Raw genomic sequence first — 25125 nt, 5'->3', positions numbered from 1 at the left:
TGCTAATAACATTTGTGTAATAGTATCCCGATAATGCACGACAATGTCATAAACTGATTTTAGCATCAACGCTACAGTCCAGTAGGTGTCGCTAATTAACCCGAATTCCGGTTGCCAACCCCCCGTTCAGAATAAACAAGAAGAAGAAACAGCAGCTGCAGTAGCAGAAGAAATGTCGCCAATCGTTAAATGTGAGGATTAAATTCTCTCAAAGTGTTCATATATGTTCACCGCAGAAAGACGACGAGGTGCATTAGGCTGGTGAGGAGCGATCATGTTTGAGATTAGCCAGTCCCCGCTCCCTCCCCCGCAATGTTGTCTTCACGTCACATTTTGCTACTTGTGCGATGTTACGCTAACTCGGGAACAGATGCTAAATGATTGGATTTCGCCAGCGGTAAATGCAGCCACTGTAGAGCTTTTTAACTTGTGTGAAAATTTGCTAGGTTTTTGTAAATGTGTGGTTGGTGTGGGCTCGTCATCTTGGAGTCAAACTCTTTGCTTCCTTTTAGGTTCGTCCTGCAGTGTTGATACGTCGTGGTAAATATCGCAGTCAATTTCGACGGAAAGTAAGTGAATATGTTTGCATTATGCTCGTATTTAGACCAACATATATTCCTTAGTCCGTAGTTATACCTCATATCTGTTTAGTCTCTCATAAATCACTCTCAGTTAGTCCTGTGTGATGATGTTTGCGAGCATTACTTCAAAACAGTGCCTGTACACAACTGTGACCAACATTCCGATTTGTTTAACAAATATTCTCCTTTTCAGTGGCATTTAGACCGAGGTGGAACGCGATGCGTGTCCATTATGATCAACACTTCCCGCCAGTGGAATCCAGAGAGGTAAAGTTTTCATGAGTTTGAGCATCTGTGTTCCCCTGTCTTTCTTGAGCGGCTGTGGTAGTATAATGGGGGTGAACAGTTGGGCTGTGGGAGTCACGGGGAGTTGTGTCAGTGCAATGAGATTCAAGTTGTGGAAAATAGTTTTACAATTAAATCTCATTTTTTCAGGAGATGTTTCCAGGAGGATGCTTGAGTTTATTTGTAGATTGTTAAGACTCCACCATGCAGTCATCAAATTGTAAACTCACTTAAAATAAACACAATTTTAATTCCAAGATAAAAGCAAATTACAGTGAAGTATAGAGCTCGTGCACCGACATCACCGAAATCACGTGACGGCCTGAGTGCTCCCCTGTGCTGAAAAGTCTCCTTGTGATGAATGCGCATGCGTTACTAACAGGGGAACTCTTGGTACTTAGCAGACGCTTACTGGGAAATCTCCCGGTCTCATAGTTCCCCTTCTTCTACATAGAGGGAGCTAAAATACCTAAACCTAACCTAACCTTAAAACATCCATCCATCCGTTTTCTTTTTGCCGCTTATCCTCACAAGGGTCGCATGGAGTGCTGGAGGCTATCCCAGCTGTCAACGAGCAGGAGGCGGGGTACACCCTGAACTGGTTGTCAGCCAATCGCAGTGCACTCAGAGACAGACAGTCGCACTCACAATCACACCTAAGGGCAATTTAGAGTGTCCAATTCATGTTGCATGTTTTTGGGATGTGGGAGGAAACCGGAGTGCCCGGAGGAAACCCACGCAGGCACTTGGATAACATAGCCACACAGGTGGGTCTGGTATTGAACCCGGATCTCAGAACTGTGAGGCCAATGCTTTCCAGCTGATCCACCGTGCTGCCAACCTTAAAACAGAAGTTGTTGAAAAAGATATCCACATATATATGTATGTTCGCTGTGTTCGTCTTTTTGTGACGTCCATAGCGAGCATGAACACTCGGCGACAAGTTGTCGAATGCCACATGTTGAGGCATGGATGGGGATGTTTCAGAATGGCCGGATGTTTACAAAATATATGCGCATGCGCATTACTCACAAAGAGACTTTGCCGCACGGGAGCACTCAGACGTCACACCGGTCAGACAGAGCATTGTTCAGTGCTAAGTCAGTTGGAGACGACACGAAAATCCATCTTATAGCACGACGCCCAGAGTTTTGTCCGATACCGTTAAACATTTAGAAGGTGCTAATAAACGAACGGTACGTGGGAAAAACGAGAGACACTTTGCATAGAGGACCCGTATTTAATGCCGAAGTTGATGTTTTTGCCGATGAGAAATTGGACTTTTAATTCGCTTCCGCTTGTCTTGGACAACTGGATATAAACATGTATCTGATGAGTAAATTGTTGAGATTTACACAGAAAAGTTTGAAAGCGTATAAAAGTCTGGACACATACAAATACTTCGTTGGAATAAATCCAACATAGTGATGTTGTTGACGGCTTGTGAACCCGATAAGAAAGTGGACTGTTAATTCGCTTCCGCTTGTCTTGGACAACTAGATATACATTTGAATCCGGTGAGTAAGTCGTCGAGATTTACACAGAAAAGTTTGAAAGCGTATAAAAGTCTGGACGCATACAAATACTTCCTTGCTGGATCTGTTCTCAACGGGCTCGTGAACGCGGATGTGTATTCGGCTACACGTTAACGTTGGCTGAAATCCATCAATCTTTTCAGATAGTGTCCAATGCAAATACCAATATTTAAATGACAGACCCCTGGTTTTACAAAAACTTGCATTCATTAAAGTATTTATAATGACAAGTTGGCTCATTTGAGAACAATGCGTTAAAAAAAAAAAAAAAAGGACGGTCTCGTGTCCAACGTACATGGAAATGTGTTGTGGCCACACGTTAACGTACGTAAACCTCTGTGTGACCGATGGTTTATTTTCTTTATAAAATATGCATTGGACTCATTTGAGAACAATGCATATTTAAAAAAAAAAACGTGTGTCGGGGACAGGTTTACTGAAGAACGCATTGTTCTCAAATGAACCAACTTGGCATTATAAATATTTCTTGGGAATTTGAGATTGAGAATAATAATTCCTACCTGAAATGAAGTGTCGTGTGTATTTGTTTGGGCACCATCCATCACGTTTAATTGCCGAAATCCATCGTTTCCCCCCCAGCTGGTATTCCATAGAATTGTCTCTTTGATTATCTGTCTCATCTGTTGTAATAACCAACACCACAAAAAGTCTTGGGCATTGTGTATATTCTGCTCCGGTTCAATGTCCCCAATACTGTCAAGAAGCTCTGTTTGACCGGCAATACGGCGCCGTGAAAACGGTGACGTCACGTGCACATCGGGAGTCTTTGCTTATTGCTGTCTCTCGTCTTAAATCTATACGACATCATGAGCTATGTGACTTGGACATGATGTCTGAGTATCATTTCAAAGCGGCCTTGTAAATTTATAGTGATAAGCCCATTAATCAGTGAGGTTTCCAGCTCATCGTTTCAGCAATAGCTTCACCCACTTTAGGCATTATTGAGACGTGGAGAACAGCCACATGATGTTCCAGGGTTCCGTCTTTTAAGAACAGGATTAAAGGAGGTGACTGGCATGGCCTACTGAAGCAGCTTTTATTAAGATTTAATTCAGGGTTTTCGAAAAGTCACCAAATTGCTAAGTTGTCAACACTTTAGCTTTTGTAGACTAGTTTCTCTCTGTTCATAGCCATTTTTTTCCCAGCAAGGACTGCACATGAGAGGGAACACACTTTGAAGAGCGGAAGCAAATATTTATTTTAAGAAATGTTCATTTTATGATGAAAAAAATCTTCTTGTCAAACTAAAATTCATCTTTGGGCAAGAAATGAACTCATGGCACTTTAATTAATTAATTAATTTTCAGGTAACGGTGCGTCGAGTAGTCAACATTGTTGAAAGGAGGACCCCCGTCCATTCTGTTGGGGGGAACTACGACAGAGGGTACGAAGATGGCCAGTGGTTCGATGATGACCAAAGCTATCGTGCCGAAGAATGTCCCAGGGTTGACGATTACCTACCAGAGCGATATTACGATGACAACCCCAATTACGTCAATTTCCAAAGAAACTCTTCACTCCACCTTCAGGTAAGAGAGGAGCAGGATGTTTGCAGCCAATTGTAATTATATCAAATTCGGAATATCTATACACTATGATGATTATGCAGAGGAAAACAATAATGTTACCCTATCAGGATTTTACTTACAATTCTTCCCCCCCCCCCTTCTTAGGAGCCACACTATCAATGTCCACGTTATGACAGAGATGATTTGAGGCATCAGATACGCTCAAGGTAATTTACGTTAATTGTGTCACACTATCTGAAGGATTTACTTCAGTCACTGTCATTTTACGGCTGAATGATTTTGGCCCAAATTATAATCACGATTATTTTTGATATTGTCATCGAGATTATGAAACATGCTTATTCCTCATGTCGGGGAAAACAACGGTATTTTTTATTGAATTACTTTTCAAGAAACAATTTATAAATAGTTTTCATTTGAAAATTGAATTTCTCAGAATTTACCAAGGGCTAACTGAAAAAAATTGGACTTACTGTGGAAACCACAGAGGAATAAAGATGAAGAGCCACACAATGAAGTTATGGGAAATAGTAGAGGAGGATATACTCAGGACGGAAGTAAGTATCTGCGAGCAACAGTATGGTTTCATCCCTAGAAAGAGTACCACAGATGCATTATTTGCCTTGAGGATTCTCATGGAAAAATACAGAGAAGGTCAGAAGGAGCTACATTGTGGCTTTGTAGACTGTAGAATTTAAGGTGGATGTGGGAGTGCATCAGGGGTCCGCACTGAGCCCCTTCCTCTTTGCACTAGTAATAGATGCGCTGACATCGAGATTAGACTGGAATCCCCTTGGACCATCATGTTCGCAAATGATATTGTGATCTGCAGTGTAAGCAGGCAGCAGGCGAAGGAACAATTACAAAGATAGAGTCACGGAGTCGAAAGGAAAGGAATGAAGATTAGACGAAGTAAAACAGAAAATATGTGCGTGAATGTGAGGGGCGGAGGAGGAAGAGTGAAGCTCCAGGGAGAAGAGATAGCGAGGGTGGACGACTTATACTTGGGGTCAACAATACAGAGCAATGGTGAGTGTGGTAAGGAAGTGAAGAAACGGGTTCAAGCAGGTTGGAACAGTTGGTGGAAGGTGTTTGGTGTTCTATGTGACAGAAGAGTCTCCGCTAGGATGAAGGGCAAAGTTTATAAAACAGTGCATAGGCAGGCCATGATGTACGTATTAGAGACGGTGCCACTGAAGAAGCAACACAAACCATAACTGGAGGTGGGAGAAATGAAGATGCTGAGGTTATCGCTTGGTGTGAACAGGATGGATAGGATTAGAAATGAGCTCATTAGAGGGCCAGCCAAAGTTGGATGTTTTGGAGACAATGTGAGAGAGAGCAGACTTCGATGGTTTGGACATGTCCAGAGGCGAGAGTGAGGAAATTGGTCAGAGGATGGTAAGGATGGAGCTACCAGGGAAGAGAGCGAGAGAAAGACCAACGAAAAGGTTAATGGATGTTGTGAGGGAAGACACGAGGACAATGGGTGTCAGAGAGGAAGATGCACGAGATGGGCTTAGATGGAAAAAGATGACACGCTGTGGCAACCCCTAACAGGACAAGCCCAAGGAAAAGAAGAAGACTCCCGGAAACACATGGACTCTACGCCACATGGACATTAGCAGCTGTTGAAAATCTTACCTTTTGTAAGGAACAACATTTTAAAAAATGTACAGCTTTTGTCAATTACAGTTTTATTTCAGCACTCATGCAGTTGTGGAACAACTTTTTTATTTTTTGTCACGGTTAGAACTTTCCTTTTACTTTTATTTTGAATAATACATTAAACCTGATGACAAAAATCATACGCAAAAATATAGCATAAGTGGTGTTTGTCTGTGAAGTTGGACATTGCAGATCCAAATAAACTCTTGTCTGGCCTTGGTCCGCTTGATGCTTCAGTAAATTGACTGCATTTAAGTAAAAATTACAGTAGGGGGAGCCAGGATTCCATCTTTTGACAATGCTACTGTATCAAAATAAGGGACAGATAGAGCCTTCTTTAAGTGGTTTTTACCAACATTTGTTACAGGGTAGGGACAGTCACTGCACTTTTATTTTCATTCATAAACATGTTTCAACCAGGAATACAACGGTAAAATATTTTCCATATTCAAAATGGTCTGTGTGGGCTCTTCCAGTATAGTATGAGTGGTACTGTCGGTACCTCTTGTAGGCTATTGTGAAACATGCTGGTAAGTTCCTTTCCAAACACCCCATACAATTTGAAAAGGTTGTTTAACTGCTCGTGTATGTATAGACCCAAAATTGTGCTGCCTAATTGATTTGTCCTACATTTCACCCCTCCCACTTAATGACTCCCTAATACTTCAGTGTAAAAAAGAAAAACACTTCTGGAAAATACATTTGGAAGCATTTCTTTGTAACTCTACTGCTCGTAAACCCCAAGGCTTAACCCCAGACAGAGTTGCTAAGTCCATCTGTTGTAACCCCGACATCAACACACACACTTCTCGCCTCGGCAGCTCCAACATAGCAGCAGTTTACGGGCCCTCCACCACCGGCAGTCTCCTTTTCTAGGAGTCATACCAGGCTAGAACGGGGGACAAAGGGCAGTAGTGTCTACTTACTCTGTCAAAGAACTCCCACCCTTTCCTCACCCTAGTTGGCAAAACAGCCCAGACCACAGCTCCTTTGGTTTCACAGTTATTTTCAAATGTGATATTTTTTCCCCCAAAAAACTTTTTAGATGCTTTGAAGTTTAACATTTTAAGTGTCGCCCTTTTGCAACTCGAATAGTGGGGCTAAATTTGAATGTTTTTTCTTTTCTTCGCAAAATCTTGCAATCAGTCAGCAAAGACCCAATCACCAGATGTCTCCAAAATGTTATCCTGAGCAATTCTTCTGTGGTGTGGTGTGTGTTTGGAGTGATGGAAAATGACAGATATCAATCATTTGCTGTCGGGACCCTTTGCAGCTGCACATACAGTACATATATCACAGATTTTGACAGGCACAGAACAGGAAATAAATGAATATTTAACACCAAAGAAACCACTCGTCCCCATCTTAACTCAATGCATTTTTTTAAGTAACGGGACAAGCCAAAAGAAACTTACTTACTCAGTTCTCAAACGTCTCCATTCTCGAACAAATCTGTTTTCGAAAGAAAATTTCAAGATTTTTTTTGCCTCTGTTTTTGAACAAAAATTGGTCGGGTTAGGGTAACCCTACTCGAACGCCCCCCGAGAAAAACCTGAAAATAACATATCACGCGTGGCCCGACCAGCTGAACCATGACGCCCTTTGTTGTGAATTCCCATGCCGCAGACAAAACCTGGAAATAACTCGAAGCGCACGGCCCGACCAGCTGACCCATGACGCTCGTTGTTATTGCTAATTCGAAAGCACCGCGAAAAAACCCGGAAATAACATAACCCAAACGGCCCGACCAGCTGACCCACGACTGGTGCGTTATTATGAATTTGAACGCACCGCGAAAACACCCAGAAATAACATAACGCACGCGGCCCGACTAGCTGACCCACGATGTGCGTTATTGTGTATAACACAGACTCTGTACACAGACATGTCCCGGTAGCGACATTTACTGACTGGTTTTCCTTCCTATTGAGGACTATTAATCCCAATTCATTGCTCCAAAGAAGTGACACGAGATAAGTTCTTTGGGAAAAGAAAAGAACTTCCAGGGGGCGAGTCACCCCCACCAAAGACATTTGATACAGTAGTTGATTGTTTTGCATTGCTTTTTTCCCGTTTTCGTGCTCTTGTTCTCTGTTCCATTGGCCTTTCTGCTTTTTTTTTTCTTTCAAAGATTTCGTTAACTCGAGTTAAGAGGTAGTTTTTACTTTTTGTAAAAATAAAAAATTGTTTGTTTTTTTTTTTGTTGCTGTTGCTCCCCCCGACCCCCCCATTATTGTTGTTTAAAGTTATTCTACACTTTTGTTAATGATTTAAAAAAAAAAAAAAAGTCTACATGGCCGGGGGCCGAGACGCAACAGATACGGCAATGCACTCCCAGCCTAGCCTACTCTGCTACTAAAGCATAAATTTAAAGCAAAAAATATTTTTCTGAAATCATTTTATTATATCAAGTATTTAAACTATACATATATTCCTACTGTGCAGTTTACTATCAGGAAAAGCTCAAAAAATACTTTAAAAAGCCCAATTTTTTTTAGGCTTGGAACGCTTTATTTCTTTTTCCATTAATTGTAATGGGAAATATCAATTCTGTTTTCTAACAAATCGCTTCTCAAAACGCCTTCTGGAACGGATTGTGGTCGAGAACCAAGGTTGTACTGTATAGTCCATTCACTCAAATTTCTTAATAGTTTGTGACTGTAATGTAAAACAGAAGGGTTGATATCCAATGAGGAAGAGACCTGATGATCCCGCTGATGTTTGACACGAAACATGTAACGTCAAATCATTCACTACAACCACTACTGTAGGACCACGCAGACATTTATCTTTCAAAAGTCCATCTGCGATGCTGGTCAACCTCCAAATTTGTAGAGGTTTCAAAACAAAATTTCCCATCAGGATTTATTTATAATTCCCCATAGGTGTGAGTGTGAATGCCTGTTTGTATGTCCTGGGGTTGACGGGAAACCAATCCAGGGTGTACCTCTTGTCTTGCCCAGAGTCGGCTAGAACACCCTCTATCTTACCTGCCACCCTAATGAGGACAAGCAGTGTAGAAAATAGGTGGAGTGGGCATCGCCATTCAAGCCAAAACATCTGGATACAGGCCTGATGTGTTGCAACGGCTTTGTCAGCTTTTAGTGGTTGAATAATGGGCTGGAGTGGGGTTGCCACAAATCCGGTTGACAGTGCTTTGTGACTTCAGCTCCATATTTAGGTGTAATTAAACAGTGCCTTCAATTGAGGACAGACGCTGCAGAGTAGAAACCCGGTCCTTTTTCGTGTTCCGGGGGCCAAAAGTGGAAGATTGCCTCCATTCCACAAATTGATCCATGTGCCTCACTGGCTCTGCATTTGAATCTCTGTGGTTTTTTTCCTTCCACCCGTTCTTTTTCATTGCCCGACCATTTTCCACTTTCCCTCCTAAACCTGTAATGATGGAGACAGAGATGTGAATTAATCTGTTCGCATCCTCGTGGCCTGACCTTTTTTTTTTTTTTTTGGGAACAACAAATTTGTAACCAGTTTGTGTTCTCTTCTTCAGGAAAAACGGCAGAGGGGGTCCATATTTTAACAGGGGTCGAGGCCACTCTCAAAAGTAAGTCGGTTACCTTAAAGGTCTAATCCACAGGAAATTTATTTTATTTGTCTATCATCATCTATGTGATGTTCAGGAGGAGGAGAAATTTTGACACTGTATAAAGTTAGTGTACTGTTGACACACAGGTCTTCCTGAAATTCGACTACAGCCGTGTGTGCTCTCAAGTGTTAAGTGCATTATTTAAAATACGGGCTAAAGGCATGTAAATAATGTGAAGAATGGGATATAAACGTGATCTTTAAACGCAGATACTGAAGGTTTCAATTTTTGTTTTACACCTACTCAGTCTCTAGTACAACAGCAAACGACTCACTGTCAGACATTTAAACGTGTTTGAATTAGATTATTTCATCAACAAGGTGTACGTAGATTTCTTGAGGCACCTACCAGTCTGTGTTTTAGGTGCGAAGTTCCACGTCAATTTTGTCACGTCTTACCGATTGCTGTCCTTGTGTTGCATTCTTCAACTCAGGTTGGAACATATATGGTTGAATTACACCTGCATGTGATGTTTTTCAAACACGGGAAGAATAGGAAAATTCCTCCTCCTCAGTTCCTTAATCTTCCATAGAGCATTCCATAAAAATTTCTTCACCACTGCTGTCTGTCTCACCTAGATCCCACTCGCAGCGTGTATGATTGTCTTTATAGGAAGCCATTTTCTTTACTGGGGTTTTCTTGGTGGTGTGTCACAGGGTACCAGCTTCAACAGAGCCTCGGTTTGAAACAGACATGTGAGGCATTCAGATTACAAAAAAAATGTGCACTTTGGCGGTAATTTATTTAATTTCTGTTGTGTTGAGAATTTTTAAAATATTTTTTTATGAAAAATTAGCTACGTTTGTGTGATATATAAATAAAATATTGGTCCTCTGGATTAGACGTTTAAGTTAGAATGTTTTCAGATTGGTCTTCTCCATATTAGGATCCTCGCGTGCCATTACTATTGTTGGAACAAAATAAAGCTCAATTAATTTTGACAAAACATTGATACTTACAGATGATACCATGTCTTTGATTTTATTTGCTCCAGGAAAAGTTCTTATGCAATGCTACAAGAGTACACCTAATTGATTGAACTGTGTTGTGTGTCATTTCAGTCGAGAGGACCATAATCACTTTAGGCACTCGCAGAACATAAAAGGCGACTTGGACCGCTCATCCGGGAAGCGGAAAAGTCAACCACCTGACAAACAGAACGTCTCTCCTGAGTCCGACAAAGGCTCTGCACACCCTCAAAAGAGTAAGCCTTTATTTTTGGCGAACTTCTCAGTGAAGGATTTGAAATAGCCATGTTTCAACCTAAGGGTCATTGTTCAGGTCAAATCTGATTGAAGTGTCTAATTAAAGGATTTACACACCCTGCAGTGGAAACTCCAAAGATAACAATCCCAAGATCAGAAATGGCCAAAAATCATAAATATTCAATACAGTGATACCTCAGTTTTCGTACAAAGTGGTTTTCGAACAAAAATTTTGAGATTTTTTTTTTTTTTTTTTTTTGCTTTGGTTTTCGAACGAAAATCAATATTTGAACACCCCGACCAGCTGACCCACGACGATTTGTTATTGTGCTTTTGAAGGTACCCCTGAAAAAAACGGAAAAGACGTGACACGCGCAACGCACCCTGTTGACTCACACATTTCTCTGCTGGCAGAGGTTTCCCAGTACTGTAGTGACTTTTTTTTCTTCAAATTGAGCAATATTAACCCTCGATAAGGCTCCAAAGAAGGCAAGTGGAACTGCTGGTGCTGACAAAAGGAAAGTGGTGCATAAAACTGCTTACTTCAAGAAGGATTTGATAGCCGAGCAGGAATCTGGTGTGCGTGTTTCTGAGTTATCCATAATTTTAACTTCCTCTCCCAAATAAAGCTTAATGTTGCAGAGCACTCCAAAATTTTAACGATGTTGTTATGAGCCATTTCAGAAAAGTGCTTAAAAGATGTCAGAAACAAATATTAGATTCGTTCTTCGTGAAAAAGGGGCAAGTCACCCCACCAAAGACATTTGAAACTGTTTTGCATTGCTTTTTTCTTTTGTTCCATTAACCCTACCTCTAGTTGCAAGTTAATTTTTTTTACGTTACATGCTTTCTGTGCAAATAAAAAACATTTTTTTCCCCCCTCATTATTGCGTGTTTAAAGTTATTCTGCACTTTTGTTAATAAAAAAGGTTTACAAGGCTGGGGGCCGAGCCGCCACAGATACGGCAACGCACTCCCGGCCTAGCATACGCTACTAGGCTAAAGCATACATTTTAAGCAAAAAAGAAATATATTTCTAAAATGATTTAATTGTATAAAGTATTTAAACTATACATGTATTTCTACTATGCAGTTTCTTATCAGGAAAAGCTAAAAAAATCGCTTTAAAAAATTACTTTTTAGGCTTGGAATGCATTATTTCATTTTCCATTCATTGTAATGGCAAAATGTGCTTTGGTTTTCAACCAGCCTTCTGGAACAGATTGTGTTCGAGAACCAAGGCACCACTGTACAGTACTTAGTAAATCCTCATGTGTGCGGTCAGCATGGAGCTGGACTGAGCCACAGACTATTTCCCCATTGTGATGTGAAACCTGACGAAAACCAGTTTAGAAGCAGCTCGATGTTTGAAAATTGGTGCATTTGTGCGCTTCAAGACACAAGGCTCCATATCCCCACGCATAGTCATCTTTAAGTGATAGCTTTTATAGTCAAGGAATCGTATTTTTGCTTCCTATGTGGAAAAATTGTGTATCCATACCCTTTGATGTATTGCTTATTTTTGAATTTGTTGGACAGAACCCACACTAATAGAAACCACTCCCCAAGTCCAGTAAAAAACAATTCCACACACAGAGTGGAATGCATCAGTTCTCTTCGATGTTCAACATTTTTTTTTCAATATTTTGTGCTTACAAGATGCTTTGTTTATTTTAGGGTAATGTTTATCAATAAACCATCTAATAACCTAACACCATTCACGTTGCAGCATCTCTTTTCAGATGACGGGTGTAATGCGAGGAGTCACACGTTCAGATGTTAATGGCAGTCACATAAGTCACTTTTTTTGTGAGTTTGGTGGGCGGGAGGATAGCCATGCTTTATTGGCGTTGCCTTCACATTCTGACCTCCTTAGTGAGAAAGTAGTTTACCTCGTCACGCTACGATTTCGCAGGGATCACTTTGGAGTCATCGTTTCGCAGTGTGCTTCCAAAAAGCGCGATACGGTTTAGAAAAGATGGTTTCAATCTATTCAACGTGGGAAACGTCATCAGACTTAAGACAAATTTCTTTGCTTTGATTTCTGAGCTGTGCAGGCATATTTATGTGCTGAAAATGTAGGTCTTTGTTGTACAACCTTTTGAAGAGGCAGTTAAACCAGCGAGAAAACACTTGTACCTCCCACCTCCATCTGGGCCACTAATTAGGCCAGTAAAGCCTACTAAAATGGGGATCTGGTGAATTTATTAGTTTTTTTTATTTTGTGCCTACTCTAGTACGCTCACATGAGGTGACGAATAAATACTAAGGACAACTCTAGGGCCACAGGTCATTGTAACAACTATACAACGGCACTACACACACATGGGACATTGATCGTGAGACGCCATATTTAGATTTGCAAGGTTCGGCCTGACGCATCCGAATCACCTGTGGCATTTTGGCCTACCACAAGATTACATGATTACATAATTACATGCGGGGCGGCGCGGTGGATCAGCTGGAAAGCGTTGGCCTCACTGTTCTGAGGGCCGGGGTTTCTTTTCTGGCCCTAGCTATGTGGAGTTTGCATGTTCTCCCCGTGCCTGCGTGGGTTTTCTCCGGGCGCTCCGGTTTCCTCCCACATCCCAAAAACATGAAACATTAATTGGACACTCGAAATTGGCCTTAGGTGAGATTATCAGTGCGGCTGTTTTGTCTCGATGTGCCCTGCGGTTGGCTGGTGAGCGCTCCCGGTGCTGAAAGTCTCCTTGTGACTAACGTGCATGCGCGTATATTTTATGAACTTCCAGCCAGTCTGAAACATCCCCATCCATGCTTCAATACGTGCCATTCGACAACTTGTCGCCAAGTGTTCATGTTCGCTATGGAAACGTACATAAGTGTATATCTTTTTTATCAACGTTTGTTTTAAGGTTACATTAGGGTTAGGATATAATGTCTGTTCGCTACCCCTATGTTGAACTATGGGACCGGGGGATTTCCCAGTAAGCGTCTACTACGTACCCAGAGTTCTCCTGTTAGTAACGCATGCACATTAATCAGAAGGAGACATTTCAGCACAAGAGAGAGCTCGGACCGTCACACCGGCAAGCAGTTCTGGGTGTCCCCCGCCTCCTGCCCGTTGACAGCTGGGATTGGCTCCAGCACTTGTGACCGCGACCCTTGTGAGGACAAGCGGCTAAGAAAATGGATGGATAATTACATGTTAGTGACTGAGGTATGATAATGTGGTTTTACCTCTGCAATTGACAGTCGGCCATTCTGGGGCATCCCCCACGTTTTGGCAACAGCTCACCCGCTACCCATATGAGGACAAGTGGAATGGAAAATGGATGGATGGATGGATGGATGGATGGATCGGTTTTACCTTCAGTCTAGAGCAGTCATTCTTATGATATGATACAAGTTACACTTAATATACGTCTCTAGGTATATGTGATAGATTCAGTGTTTATGTACAATTGACCCCTCCGTACAGGGCACTTAACCACGCCTATCACCATGCCTATCACGCCACGTGCGCTGGCATAAGACAAACAGTAAAAATGGCAAATACAATACAATACATTCTGAACTGAGACAGACTCTATGCTTCTGATTTCATTCAAATCAACGATATATTATAGATTCTAAATACAATACATTCTTAACTCAGAGAGACGCCATGCTTCTGATTTCATTCAATCATTCACACGTAGCAATGTTATGCTAGCGGAGAACGTCTCATTCATTTATACGAGACGTGTATTAAAAATCAAATTTAGGGCATATCTTCGTGCAAACACAGTCTGGTTAAGCTTCGGCCACGAGCCAGCAAGAAATCAATACATTTGTGCAGTCCGATCATCGCTAAATATCGCTCAACAAAGAATAAGTGTGTCAATCGTTCACACGTAGCGGTGTTATGCTAGCGGAGAACGTCTCATTCATTTATACGAGACGTGTATTAAAAATCAAATTTAGGGCATATCTTCGTGCAAACACAGTCTGGTTAAGCTTCGGCCGCGAGCCAGCAAGAAATCGATACGTTTGTGCAGTCTGATCATCGCTAAATATCGCTCAACAAAGAATAAGTGTGTCAATCGTTCACACGCAGCAGTGTTATGCTAGCGAAGAACTTCGAATTCATTTATACGAGACATGTATTGAAAATCAAATACAGGGCATACCTTCGTGCAAACATATGTGTTCCGCTTGATATTAGATGGATTTAGTTGATGATGCGGTCTTCCACAAAGTTTGATCCATCGAAGACATTTTTCGTACTGGGTCTTCGGTTTTGGAAATGGTACGAATCGAACTCCACCAACTAGCCTTTCAGGATACCTGTCGTCACTATTACAAAGTCCGTGACTACACTTCTTAACCATATTTTTTGTTAAATAACCCAAATACGCGATAAAACGCTAAGTAAACCTATACTGGACCATGCAATGTTGTCTGAGAAAATGGCGGGAGGAAAAACGGGCTTTGGTTTATGCAGATCTCTGGCCTCTGCTTGGTCAGTGACGCGGATTGCGCAATATCCACGGAGGGGTCAATTAAGTTCTATTTAATTTTCTAGTATAATGCATTTACATTGTTTTCAATTTATTTTCTGTATATAACTTATATTAAATTGGCTTTTTAATAAAACATTTTCATTTTTTTAATGAACACACTATGCGACTGTATGTTAATAAATAACATTGTACTTGGAGGGCTAAAATTTTTTTAAACAACCAAACGTTGGCCTCCACCTTCTAACGTGGTCTTTCTTTCATAGATAAGCCTGTTGTTGTTCCAACCCCACCTACAAGTGTCCCTGCAGAGGAACCTCCTCAAGCATCTTCATCAACAAAGGTAACTAATGTTTGCTCATGATGCATTTGTGTCTGTTTCTCCACTGTCGACATGTGGCGTGCTTAACACTAGTTATAGAGTTGTCACTTTTTGTGTTTGGAAAGGCTTTGAAATCAGAACCAGTTTCTAAGCCTGGTGACCTCACTACTGACCCTCGACCTCTGCGCCACCAGGAAAAAGCCACTGATTTTGTGCCGGAAAAGGAGGAGGAAGCGCCAGTGGAGGCTGCTTCTACTAGCATGGAGCCCGAGACAACACAAGATGAAGAATTAACGGCCCGGCGATCGGAAGCCATTAAAGCCAAGGCTCTGGAAATAGAGAAGGTAAAGTTGTTCCGTGGTGAAAAACGGGGGATGGGGATGTCAGGCTGTGCTAACAAATAGGTCCATGCGTTTCAGTTTGTCTAAACTACAGACCGCAGGACCTCAATTGACATAAAGTGGTCTAGTTGAGTGGCATTTGTTCAAAACCAAAATCCAAAATATCGTCAAGTATAGCATCGCACTATAAACGAGTCTCACACACACACACACACAAAATCAAAACTTAACTAGAAGGAGTAATAATTTCTTAAATATTTGTTTCATTAGGTGTTTTTTAACAGGGAATCCTGCAGTGATTCAAATATTTTCAAATATAAACACTTGTAACTAACAACCAAAACCCTTAAGCTCCCTCTTCTTTTGCTGTTCTCGCTTCTCACTGCTTGCCTGTCGCTAACACAAGGTTCTTTGATGTGATTGGCTTATTCACGTAATATGGATAGAGGTGTAATTCATGTGATGGGGTCTAATGACCTTATAATGGTATGAAGCCCAGTTTACTGGAATTTTGTGCGCAAATTCAAGAGTACAGTACTTTATCTACCCAAAATGGTGAGGTTAAATGACAATGTCAAAGTACCATAAAGTTGTAAAGGAAATACCGTTTTGGTACATACATACACAGAAGCTTTGTAAAAGCTGCAGGTGCCCACATTGAAACCCGCATTGAAAAATGAGATATTTAAAAGAAAGACGGTACACAGAATGAGTTTAATGGTAGCGCTGCGCTAATTCTAATGCTAATGCCACTCTAACATGGTCGGTTAAAACAAAACTTACCGGTAAATATCACTGAGACACGCCAGTAACACAGCAGCAACATGCTAGCTCAGCGCTAGCGCAGCGCTAGCGCAGCGCTAACGGCTGGTGTGAAGGCCACTTCCTTGGCACATATATTCCACCGGTCTCATTCCTACCTTTTCCGCTCGAGTGCCCCCTTGCTGCCATTATAAAAAATGCACAAATTAGCCTCGTCACTGCGTAGACCGCAGGGTTGAAAGCTTGTGAAAAAAGTTGTGGCTTGTAGGCCAGAAATTACGGTACTCTAATCCAATAATAGATCTACTACCGTATGTAGAAAGATGCATGTCCAAATTGCATTCCGAGTGTTGACATTAGAGACATTTCAAGTCTGTTTCTAAATGAAAACATTAATGTGGCTTCTGCATTAGAATAGTTGCCAAAAATCATGCTGGAATTACATTGCTCAAGTGTCAAATTCATGACTTAAGTTCCTAATGTTTCATCCAGTTCTAGTAAAATGCATATAAGAGTTTGGGTGGTTGCTGCGAGTGTGATCATTTTGGTGCCTAAAATAAAAGGTGTACAGTACACATCACCCCAGGCCAAACCCGTTTGTTTCAAAATGTTAGTCAGCAGATTGTGAAGCCCTGCTGTTAGGCATCACACTTTCTTCTCCCACCCTCAAGTCCCTCTCCGCTCTAGTATGTGCCACTTATCTGTTCCTGTTAAAGCAGGGCAGGAATTGGCCCACGGGATGTCAGGGCGGCCCACCCACAGTGTGGTACGTTTTTTTGGCTTTAGCTCGCACATGCTTTACCCCACCATTTCCCAGCGCTGCCACACACTCGGGGCGGGAGTGCTCCGATGCCTTTACGGGAACATCTGCCTCCGAGCTGTACGGATCAGATCGTGGCCCAATGTGGTGGGTAACTTGTAAAATAAGCATTCATTTTGCATTGAAGAAACCATACGTTTATATCTGTTCCCAGAACGTTAAGCAGTTGAGGTCATTCAGTTCATTAACTTCTTTTTTGTGCTGTCATGCTGATCGGTGTTCCTGCAGGGATTCTGGCATCAAGAAACAGTCATTAAAGCTTAAACAAATACTGTACATAATACCCATAAACATGCTTGGCATACTATTTTAAGACCTCCTTCCAAATACCTCCTTTTGTAATGTCATAGATGGTAAGTGAAGCTATGGAGGACAGAATAAGTGATCATACAAGATAGCAAAGCTTAAAATATCCATTCAAATTTCTCGAGTGATGCCTCAGATACCTTTACGGAAGAAACGTTGACTTTTTTCGCAATCCGTCGTTCTTCGAGATGTTGGCTTAGCAGGCAGCTTTTAACATGACCTAATTTATACCAGCCGTCAATTAGCTGCTTAAATGCTTGTTATGCAGGACCCCCGCCTGCCTCATTCGAGCCCCACATGTGAGGGCCGTATGTGTAATTTCACTTGGGGCCCCAACTTCCCATCCTCCCCCCTTTGGTAACCCTTTTCCCAATCCTGAGTATGTTCACAATTTGGACCTCCACAAACATCCGATTTGGGTTGAAGCCCACGTTTTTTTTTTAAAGGTTAACTCCCTTCGTGTTAGTGCTCTTTTTGGGTCTCCCGATCTGTGTGGCCCCATAGCGTCGGGTTTAAGGATTTCATAAAGTGGAGAACCTCCATCCAATACTTTCTTAAAACATATTGGGTCAAGAATCACTTTCCTGTTATTGCAACTAAATGCACCCTCGTGTCCCATGAAGAGGAAGCATATGAGGTCATACTCAATTTTTAGGCTCTCTTCCAACATCCCCGCAACCTTCCAAGCACCAAATTTTGGATTAAGCATATTTTGAAAAGTGTTAGCATTCCGATATAATGAGAGCGACAGTTGTGGGTGAACTTCACCAGGTCTCTTGTCCCCAAATAATAGTGTGGAACCTTCAAAGTCACTACGGTGCTGATTGACTTCCAACACCACCCCATCCGTCATCTACAGTCCTTGTTCTCATCAGGGTCCTTGTCAATTGGAGCCAATCCCAGCAGATTTAAGACGTACGTCTTGGACTGGTCACCAGCCAGTTGCTGGGCACAGACCAACAAACAACCATTCACCTTCACATTCAGACCTACGGACAATGCACAGTCTTCAGTGCACCTAGCATGCATGTTTTTGGAAAGTGGAAGGAAGACAAGAGTATTGTCATGAATTGTGGATTGCATGAATATGAACGCATATTTGTCTGACACAGTTTTACGCCGGATGCCCTTCCTGATGAAACTCCTCTGCATCTAGCCGGGGAGAGAAGGTTACAGCGACTGGTATTCCCAGGCGATCTCCCATCCAAGTACTAACCAGGGCCAAACCCACTAAGCTTCCGAGTTCTGACGAGATCGAGCGTTCGCAGGGTAGCATGGCCATAAGCCCCCTTTTTACATATAGCATATCTTTTACATGTCGAATATTTATGAGAAATCCAGCCTTCTCATTTGGGCATTTCCAGCTCGAATTATTTTTCACACCTGATGTCATGACAAAGATTACCGTAATTCCCAGCCGATAGAGCGCACCTGGTTATAAGCCTCACCCAGTGCATTTGTAAAGGAGATACCATTTGATACATACATACGCCGCAGCTGTGTAAAAGCCGCAAGTGCCCACCGTGAAACCCACATTGAAACGTGAGATATTTACAAAGAAAGACAGTACACAGAGAGTTTAATGCTAGCGCTGCGCTAACAGGGCCGGTAAAAAAAAAAAAAAAACAGCGGTAAAAATCAATGAGACACGGCAGTAACATAGTAGCGCAGCCCTAACAGGGCCGGACCGGTAAAAGTTTACTTCCTCGGCACATATATTACACCGGTCTCACTGTTACCTCTTCCGCTCGAGTGCCCCCTTGTGGCCACTAGAAAAAAAATGCACAAATTAGCCACACCACCACATAAAGCGCAGCGTTGAAACCGTGTTTTAAAAAAGAAAAAAAAAAGTCATGGCTTGTAGGCCGGAAATTACAGTCCAAATTTTTTTTTTTTTTTTCTCACTGGTAACTGTCTGTGGTGTCCAACCAAAAGACAAAGTATAGCACTAATAATACAGTAAATCATTTCGTTGGCCACTGAGATGAATTGAAATCTGCTGGCATCTTGTAAAGTAATGCAAGCATTTTGGGACTTTTGAGGCATGTTTGCCATGCCCAAGTTGTACCCCTTTGAGCCCTTTCCACTTTAGCGGGTTCAACTGTAATTGTTTTATGTAAATGTGAGGAGAATTCTCCAGAATCATAAACAACTTCAAAGGCCAAGTGTGTAAAACACAACCCAAGGAATTTTTCTCCGGCGGTCGATTCTGGGAACAAGTAATTGAAATGCCAAGTGACCTCTCTGTTGTCATGTTAAACACTGTTAAAAATGATACTAGAAGCAATCACCCCAAGTTGTGGTTCCACACACAGTAGTTTTTGTATGTACTTCACGGCGCTGCGGACTGTCATTATGCGGATCAAACGCATCCCACAGTCTGGGGTATTTCTGTCTTTTGCGGCTGACTTGTCTGTGAGCACAAAGGTGTCGAGAGAACGACAAGTATTCCAGTCATGCTGATAACTGTAATAAACTCTGTATCCTGCCATTATTTTCCGTACTGTAGTTTCCCTCCTGCGCGAAAACGAATAAAAAGCTCGGTATGCAGGAATGGATTAGTTCGTCTTTGTGAACATGCTGTAGCTAGTACAGGTAGAGAATTAACGTGAGCAGACGGAAACGTGGAAGTTTAGGTATCGACAGGCTGCAGCTTGCACAATGTTGAATTTCTTGGGAAGTCGCGCATCCTGAAAATTGGGAGGAATTTGAGCATTTTCTTCTTCTTTCAATCACAGTAAAATTTAAACATGCTCAACTGTCATCCACTTGTAAAAATCGATAAAACATAAAACCCAATATTTACGCCATCATTTGTCACACATCTGATACACTCATATCACATTTTATCATGTCTATAAAAACATGCAACATTAACTAAGATTAAAGCGGCAACAGCATTCTTACTGATTTAAATGCAATCCCCCTTTCTTTTTTCACGGAATTTCCCGTATACAGTATCGCACGAAGTGAGTACATTTTGTAAACGTTACCTTTTGGCAGTTGCACTGTCAATTAGTCAATTATAGTCGGTTATAATAGTGTCAAATAGCTCATTGGTTAGAGCATTGGTTTGGTAAAACCAGGGGTCATGAGTTCGTATCTCACTGGGGCCTCTACTCTCCAAGAGGGGTTGTGTCAGGAAGGGTATCCGGCGTGAAAACGGTCCCAAACAAATATGAGCGTTCATCTGAGATGTCACGCTGTGGCGACCCCTAACAGGACAAGCCGAAAGAAACGTGGTATAGTGTAAAAAAAAAAAAAACATCCGTTATAATAGTAAGTAAAGCAAATGTATTTGTATAGCACATTTCATACACAAGGTAACGAAATTTGCTTTACATGATAAAAGGCATTTGAAAACAAAGAGATAAAACATTTAGAATGGGATAAAAACAATAAAATGACAAACACAATATTAAAAAAATATACAGTGCAAGTAATGTGATCAAAAAGTGGATATATATTCTAAAAAGCATGGGAAAAAAGTTCTCAAACTGGATTTTAAAAAAAAAATTACACTTGGTGTCAATTTACCGTTCTCAAAATAACAACATAAAGTCAAAAATCCTCAAAATTAAGTTTTGATGCTTAAACCACACAGACTTAATCTGTAGATATAAAGTAGTAAATGTGTATTTGATTGGAAAAATGTGCGGCACGGTGGATCAACTGGAAAGCGTTGGGCTCACAATTCTGAGGTCCCAGGCTCAGTCCCGGCCCCGCCCGTGTGGAGTGTGCATGTTCTCCCCGTGCCTGTGTGGGTTTTCTCCAGGCACTCCGGTTTCTTCCTACATCCCAAAAACACACAACATTAATTGGACATTCTAAATTGCCCCTAGGTGTGATTGTGAGTGCGGCTGTTTGTCTCGATGTGACCTGCGATTGGCTGGCAACCAGTTCAGGGTGTACCCCGCGTCCTGCCCGTTGACAGCTGGGAGAGGCTCCAGCACTCCTCGCAACCCTTGTGAGGATAAGCGGCTAAGAAGATGGATGGATGGATGGATGATGGATGGATAGTTTGATGGAAACCAGATAAGCAGCAGAGTTACATTCTGTCAGCCCTTGAGCCCTACAAGGGGTGTAGGTGATCTGGACTACTTTAAGTCAACCCTGGAGGAGCCGACTGTCCCGGCCTGGCCCCTTGCATGGCTGGTGTGGCCTTAAAATTCAATTATGGTCCCTAATTGTGTGTGTGTGTGGTGTGTGTGTGTGTGTGTGTGTGTGTGTGTGTGTGTGTGTGTGTGTGTGTGTGTGTGTGTGTGTGTGTGTGTGTGTGTGTGTGTCCCTCTCTCGCTCACTCTCTCTCACCAACTCGCATGTCGTGAGCTTGTACCTGGTACACCTACAAAGAAGTAGCAGCCGCTTTAGGTTGGCACCAAAGTCTGTGAGGGATGTGAGAGCGTGTTCCAATGTGGTGTGAAAGAACGCCACAGCAGACCGAAATATTTTGACACCTCGCGTTGGTGTTTTGTTACAAGCTGACGTTCACCTCGACCGGCCTCACATGACCGCGTTCTCACACCTGTTCCGTGGAATTGGCCGCTTCAGCAAGAATGGGTTCATAAAGTTCAGCCTCTCTGTGAGGAACATTTAAACAGCTGCTCTAGACTACCTGCCAGTTGTTTTTCTCAATGTCCACTTAGACACGGTGGTGCAAAGTAACAAAGTTGTAATTCTCAGATTCTTCAGGTATCTCTGCTTGAGTATTTATGTTTCTAAAAACATTAACTCCCTACTTTTGAAATTCGGTGTCTGTACTCTTTAGTCTTAACCCTTTTGGAGTAGGGTTGTTCAAGATTAAGATGGACTTTACTGTCCCAGCATGAAATTTGCTGTGAATGGTCAGGCAACAAACCGCAGACATAATAAAGCTGCTGATAGTAATGTTAAAATGTGCTTAAGATAAACAATGGCAACAATAAGTACCAAAATCAATCCAATAAAATAAACGGCACTACAATAAAATGCTTTAGTTGAGTAAAACTCATAAAACTGGGTCATAAATGTCAGATGATGTTGATCTCATCTCACCATGCAACAATTATTTGGGGCTCTGTGTGTTCTCAAGTTGTTTCTTAAGATAGATGTTGGGGGGAGGAGGGAATATGTGGAAGTAAGGATGTGCCACCAGGATTTGAATTTCAAATGCCACAGAAAACTGGAATTTTGAACTTTGAATTTGAAAAGTAAAGTGATCACATTTTCATTCATCCATTCATTGTGTACCGGTTTTCTGGGACAGGTCGCGGGGGAAGTAGCTTCAGCAGGGATATCCAGACTTCCCTTTCCCTAGCCACTTCTTCCAGCTCTTCCAGAGGGATCCCGAGGCATTCCCAAGCCAGCCGAGAGACACATAGTCACTCCAGCGTGTCCTTGGTCGTCCTCTGGGTCTTTTTCCGGTGGGACATGCACGGAACGCCTCACCAGGGAGGCGTCCTAGAGGCCTCTGAATCAGATGCCCCAGCCACCTCATCTGGCTCCTCTCAATGCGGAGGAGTAGCGGCTCGACACTGAGCCCCTCCCAGATCACCGAGCTTCTCACCCTATCTCTAAGGGAGACGTCACATACTAAGGAAGCGTAACTGGATTGGCTGGGTGTTCGGTTCTGACCTGAAGTAACCCTGCCTGGTGGCACCGACTGTGAAGTTTAGACAGCGAATTGTAGCCGGTTGAATTGTTAACATTGACAAGTTACACTGAAATACAACTATTGAAAATGTGATCACTTTACATTTCAAATTCATATCCCGGTGGCACATATTTACTTCCATAAGAATACAATATAGCGCAAACATATGTATACTATTCGTTCACTAATGTCTCCTTGATAACTCATACTCTTCATTGCAGGACATAAGAAGCATTGCCTTATCTGCTGCCGGGATTGACGCATTTTTTTCAATCGAATCGAATTCTCTTTCGTAAGCCCATTCCAATGCTCCTTTAAGAAAAACATTTTAAAAAAACGAGTTAATTAGTAAAATAATTGTGTGTATTCTATACATTTCACTTCCTGTATGTACTGTAATTTCTGGCCTACGGAGCGCACCTTATTATAAGCCTCACCCAGTACATTTGTAAAGGAAATACCATGTGATACATACATAAGCCGCACCTGTGTAAAAGCCATAAGTGCCCACATTGAAACACAAGATAATTACAAAGACGGTACACATTAAGAGTTTTCAAAGTTTTAATACCTTAGCTTATCTTAACATAGCGACAATACGGTAGCACGAACAGGGCTGCTTAAAAAAATAAAATAAAATAAAATAAACAGCCACGGCAGCTACACAGTAGCAACACGGTAACACAGCACTACCAGGGCCGGGGGGGAAGCATACCGGTAAAAATCATTGTGACATGGCAGTAACACAGCAGCAACGCGCTAGCAGTGCGCTAACGCTAGCACAGTGCTAACAGGGCGGGTTAAAAAAAAACATACTGTTAAAAGTCACTTCCTCTGCACATATATTCCACCCGTCTCAGTCTTACCTTTTTTGCTCACGTGCCCCCTTCCGGCCGTTAGAAAAAAAATGCATAAATTAGCTGCATCACCGCATAAACCGCAGGGTTGAAAGTGTTTGGGGTTGTAGGCCGGAAATTACGGTAATTGTGCTTTTGAAAGCCAATTCAAGGTTTCTAAGCAGTCCAATTTCATTTCCTCCTTATCCGGTCATCCCCAGCCGCCTGACAACCCTCACCCATATTCGGAGTATTATTTTGTTTATAACAGTATTATTATTTTATTTCATTTTATTTTTTGTGCAGCATTACAGACAGGATTGCGAGACGTTCGTCACGGTGGTCAAAATGCTGGTATCCAAGGAACCCACTTTGGAGAATCTTCTTAATGGCGCTCTGAATGCCAGCTTGTCGGAGATGAAACAGAACTGCTTTACCGTCCTCAGGCATTATGTCAAAGAACTCGATGAGGCGTTGGACTTGTCAGACAACACAGGTTAATGTGGACGGACACTTTTTTTTGTTTTGTTTGTGTTTTTTCATTCTTCCAGGGGAATGATGTGTTGTTACTTGGTTAATGTTGTTGATAATCTGTTTTTATTAAGGTTCCTAATTATCAGCGTATAAAGTTACTATCAGATACACTTTTCCACTTTAAAAAATATCTATTATTTCAGACTCCTTTCTCACATTTGACCTGAGAGTGTTGTTTGTAAAGTGCAGAGAAGAAGAAAAATCCAAAATATTTTTCTGGTGAAGATAAAACTTAATCTTGCAATAAATGTTTACGATGGTCTAAGAAAAGCTAATTATGGAAGATTATTGTATTACACTACAATAGTATTGCGCTGTAGTTCTACTGTAAAATTTGATGTATTTGAGAGTTACATAAAATTATGTGTCAATTAGGAGTGCCTTGTTGCAGGGATTCAGACCAGTGATGAACGATTAATACAGTATAATTCAAACCCAACATCACAAATGTAATGGAATGCAATTTTCAAATCGGACAGGCCGCGATTAAAAAGAAAAACTTGTGAATTGTGAGCTATAATGTAGCACATAACCATGTGCCGTAAAAACGTGTTATCATATGGTTTGTAATTGGATGGTTATCTTGGATTTCTCTGTAGTTGCTACTCATGGTAATTTGGGTTTTTCCTCTAAGCAGGCCAGAGAGGCTCACTGGCTTTTAAAGCTGCGGGAAGCAAGAGT

General features: G+C 41.8%; 1 protein-coding gene and 1 pseudogene across 6 annotated transcripts; one reads left to right on the top strand and one right to left on the bottom strand.

Moving 5' to 3' along the window:
* The first annotated feature begins 89 nt into the window (after positions 1-89).
* LOC133502146 (periphilin-1-like) lies at positions 90-24984 on the top strand. 6 transcript variants are annotated; one of them, XM_061822608.1, is made up of 10 exons: positions 90-191; positions 513-569; positions 775-848; positions 3730-3951; positions 4096-4157; positions 9128-9181; positions 10285-10427; positions 15158-15234; positions 15339-15557; positions 24217-24934. In XM_061822608.1, coding segments are annotated over exons 2-10 (1047 nt in total). In that variant the 5' UTR covers positions 90-191; positions 513-568; the 3' UTR covers positions 24412-24934. The 6 variants fall into 6 exon arrangements, with proteins under 6 accessions (XP_061678592.1, XP_061678594.1, XP_061678591.1 ...); XM_061822607.1 differs by having other exon boundaries at positions 116-261; positions 24217-24937; XM_061822611.1 differs by having other exon boundaries at positions 116-261; positions 15408-15557; positions 24217-24933.
* LOC133502820 (5S ribosomal RNA) lies at positions 18610-18728 on the bottom strand (annotated as a pseudogene).
* Positions 24985-25125: the final 141 nt, after the last annotated feature.

The sequence above is a fragment of the Syngnathoides biaculeatus genome, chromosome 6, assembly GCF_019802595.1.
Source record: "Syngnathoides biaculeatus isolate LvHL_M chromosome 6, ASM1980259v1, whole genome shotgun sequence".
In the NCBI taxonomy this organism is placed as follows: domain Eukaryota; kingdom Metazoa; phylum Chordata; class Actinopteri; order Syngnathiformes; family Syngnathidae; genus Syngnathoides; species Syngnathoides biaculeatus.
Note: the sequence above shows the minus strand (reverse complement) of the source record. Positions and strands in the feature narration are given on the sequence as shown.

Excerpts from the sequence above, each read along its gene's own strand:
- LOC133502146 (XM_061822609.1), top strand. Across the intron at positions 10,428-15,157 it reads CTCTGCACACCCTCAAAAGA|ATAAGCCTGTTGTTGTTCCA; the intron begins GTAAGCCTTTAT and ends TTTCTTTCATAG. Across the intron at positions 15,235-15,338 it reads AAGCATCTTCATCAACAAAG|GCTTTGAAATCAGAACCAGT; the intron begins GTAACTAATGTT and ends GTGTTTGGAAAG.